This window comes from Euphorbia lathyris, chromosome 7 (genome assembly GCF_963576675.1).
Source record: "Euphorbia lathyris chromosome 7, ddEupLath1.1, whole genome shotgun sequence".
In the NCBI taxonomy this organism is placed as follows: Eukaryota; Viridiplantae; Streptophyta; class Magnoliopsida; order Malpighiales; family Euphorbiaceae; genus Euphorbia; species Euphorbia lathyris.
Window position 1 is genome coordinate 16,746,496 of NC_088916.1, and position 2,626 is coordinate 16,749,121.

The following is a 2,626-nucleotide window of genomic DNA, read 5'->3' on the forward strand; positions in this document are numbered from 1 at the left end:
TTAAAAATATAAATAGATCTCTCTATTAGATTAATTTATAAATCTCTCATTTCTTAAATAGATAAAGACAAAGGCTTAATACATCATTTATCTTTGAACTTATCTAAAAAACAATTGATCTCTGAACTTTTTAAGTTTTCTGATAGCTCTTTCAACTTTGTTAGCTTCTGAACTTGTGTAAAATGTACTCAATTAATAACTCAATTGTAAAAAAGTAAGTTAAATACGAAATATATGTTGCACGCGTCTTAAAGAAAAAGTAAAACAACCAAGGTTAGTCTATGCGATTCTAATATTAGAGATAACAAGTTTTACAGTTGAACAAGAAATAACTTCTGGTTTAATATGTTTTAATCTATTTTGTGAAATATGTAATAATATTCTAACGTACATGCAATATACTTTCGGATGCAACTCATTTTTTTTTTTGCAATCGGGTTATTAATTAATTACATTTTATGCAAGTTTAGAAGGCATACTGAACATTTTATATAAATTGATGAGATGATCGGAACATTTAAGAGTGTCAAGATTTTGAGTTCTTATATTAAGCATCAAGTCTTCCATGTCATTCGAAGGACCCCAAACATTTAGACATGCGTATTATAACCTCACGAATAATTAAAATTGTACAACTTCTTATAATATGTGTGAGTCCATGTTATACATATCAATGTGAGGTCCTCCATTTGACATGAAAAAATAGATGGTTCTAATAATTAAGCCAAGACAACATGTATTAAGCATATATTAAAATATCAAACTGTTAATTTTTTATTTTGTTTGAAAGAAAGAAAACAAAGATATTACTTATTCTTGCAACCATCACATTCACCTATAGATTTAGCTTCTGCATAAAATTCTTGACTTCGGTGATGAACAAAGAAGACTCACTCACCTCCGGATAAGCATAAAATGTATGGAACGAATTCTCATATTCAATTAAATAAGATTCTTTCCCATTTTTCTTCAACCAATCGTAATATCTCCTTTGCCAATCCACCAATGCATCAAATCCTCCCACAACTACCATTGTCGCCGGAAACTTAATTCCAGTTATATCAACGGAATCCGCCCTCATAACATTCGCCGCCGGATGATCCCGATTAGATCCCTCCGGTAAGAAAGCCTTCCACATCCAATCAGTTCTCTCCGTATTAACAAATGGAGCTTTAGTAAGCCTCAACTCAGATTCAGTTCGTTCTTCTCCTCCGAAAAACGGCTGGATCGCTATATTCCCGATGAGATTCACTTGATTAAACTCATTTCCACTAGCTTTAACTGCTACATGATGAACTAAGTTCCCTCCCGCACTATCTCCCGCCATGAAACACCGCTTCAGATCTGCGTTACTCGAGAATCCTTCGATTTCTGTGGTGTCGATGAATCTCAGAGTGTCGAAGCAGTCTTCGATTTGTGCTGGATATCGATGCTCCGGTGCGAGGCGGTAGTTGACGGAGATGACGAAGGCGGAGAGCTCACGTGCGAGTCGACGGCAGAAGTCGTCGTACGGTTTCGAACTGGGAGACAAGTAAGCAAAACCTCCGCCGTGGAAGAAGAAGATGACTGGCAAGCCGGTGTGATTGGAAGTAGTTCCGGCGGTGGGAGTGAAAAGGCGGAACCATAGATCTCGAGATTTGTCAATGGTGATATCAGTTGATTTGACGCCGTTGATTGGTTTGTTGGAGGGAGAAGATTGGCGGTCGAAGAAACTCATAAGACGGCGGTTGACGGAGCCATCTGCACGACGGGTGATATCAACAGCGAAGGAGAGGGCATAAATGAAGAGATTAACTTTCCATGGAAGGTCAGAGGGCCATTGTTCCATTTCTGATTTTCTTTTTTTAGATAGAATCCTAAAGGAATCTCTCGACCGACACAAATTTGGGATGACGCTTATATATATATATATATATATATATATATATATATATATATATATAGGGGGAAGGTCAATAATTGAGTCTGTTACTTAAGAATAATTTTAAATTTTTTTAAAAATAAATTTTAAATTATTTTATAAAGTTTTTTTTTTTTTTCCTAAAATCAATCAATAAATAAAGTTTGGGTAAATTCCAAAAAAAACCTCTGTGATTTGATGTTGTTCCAAAAAAACCCTTGTGATTTGTTATTACAAAAAAAGGACTGTGGTTTACGCCGTTACCCAAAAAACGGAAATGGGCTTAACACCGTTAATTTGCTGACGTGGCACGGGGGTAGAGTTGGAAATTCGAATTTTTTTTTATTTTTTTTTCCTCTCTCATCTTCTTCTCCTTCCTTCTTCTTCATCCTTCTCCTTCTCCTCCTCCTTCCTTCTTCTTCATCCTTCTCCTTCTCCTTCTCCTCCTCCACCTCCTTCTTCTTCTCCCCCTCCTTCTTCTTCTCCCTTCTTCTTCCTCTCATATTCTTCCTCCTCCTCCTTTTTTTTTTCTTCCATTCTTTTTTTTTTAATTTCCGAAGACATCTGGAATCCAGGAGAAATCTGGAAATCCAGATTTCTGGAAATTTCCAGATTTCCGAAGAAATCTGGAATTTTCAGATTTCCGAAGAAATCTGGAATTTCCAGATTTCTGGAAAATTTCCAGAAATCTGGAAATTTCCGAAACTTAAAAAAAAAAGAAAAAAA

At 35.8% G+C, this 2,626-nt stretch overlaps 1 protein-coding gene across 1 annotated transcript; it reads right to left on the reverse strand.

The window, feature by feature from the left end:
* Positions 1 to 739: 739 nt before the first annotated feature.
* LOC136201222 (probable carboxylesterase 18) lies at positions 740 to 1,892 on the reverse strand. Its single transcript, XM_065991842.1, has one exon. The coding sequence runs from the start codon at positions 1,826 to 1,828 to the stop codon at positions 836 to 838; it is 993 nt and encodes a 330-aa protein (XP_065847914.1). The 5' UTR covers positions 1,829 to 1,892; the 3' UTR covers positions 740 to 835.
* Positions 1,893 to 2,626: the final 734 nt, after the last annotated feature.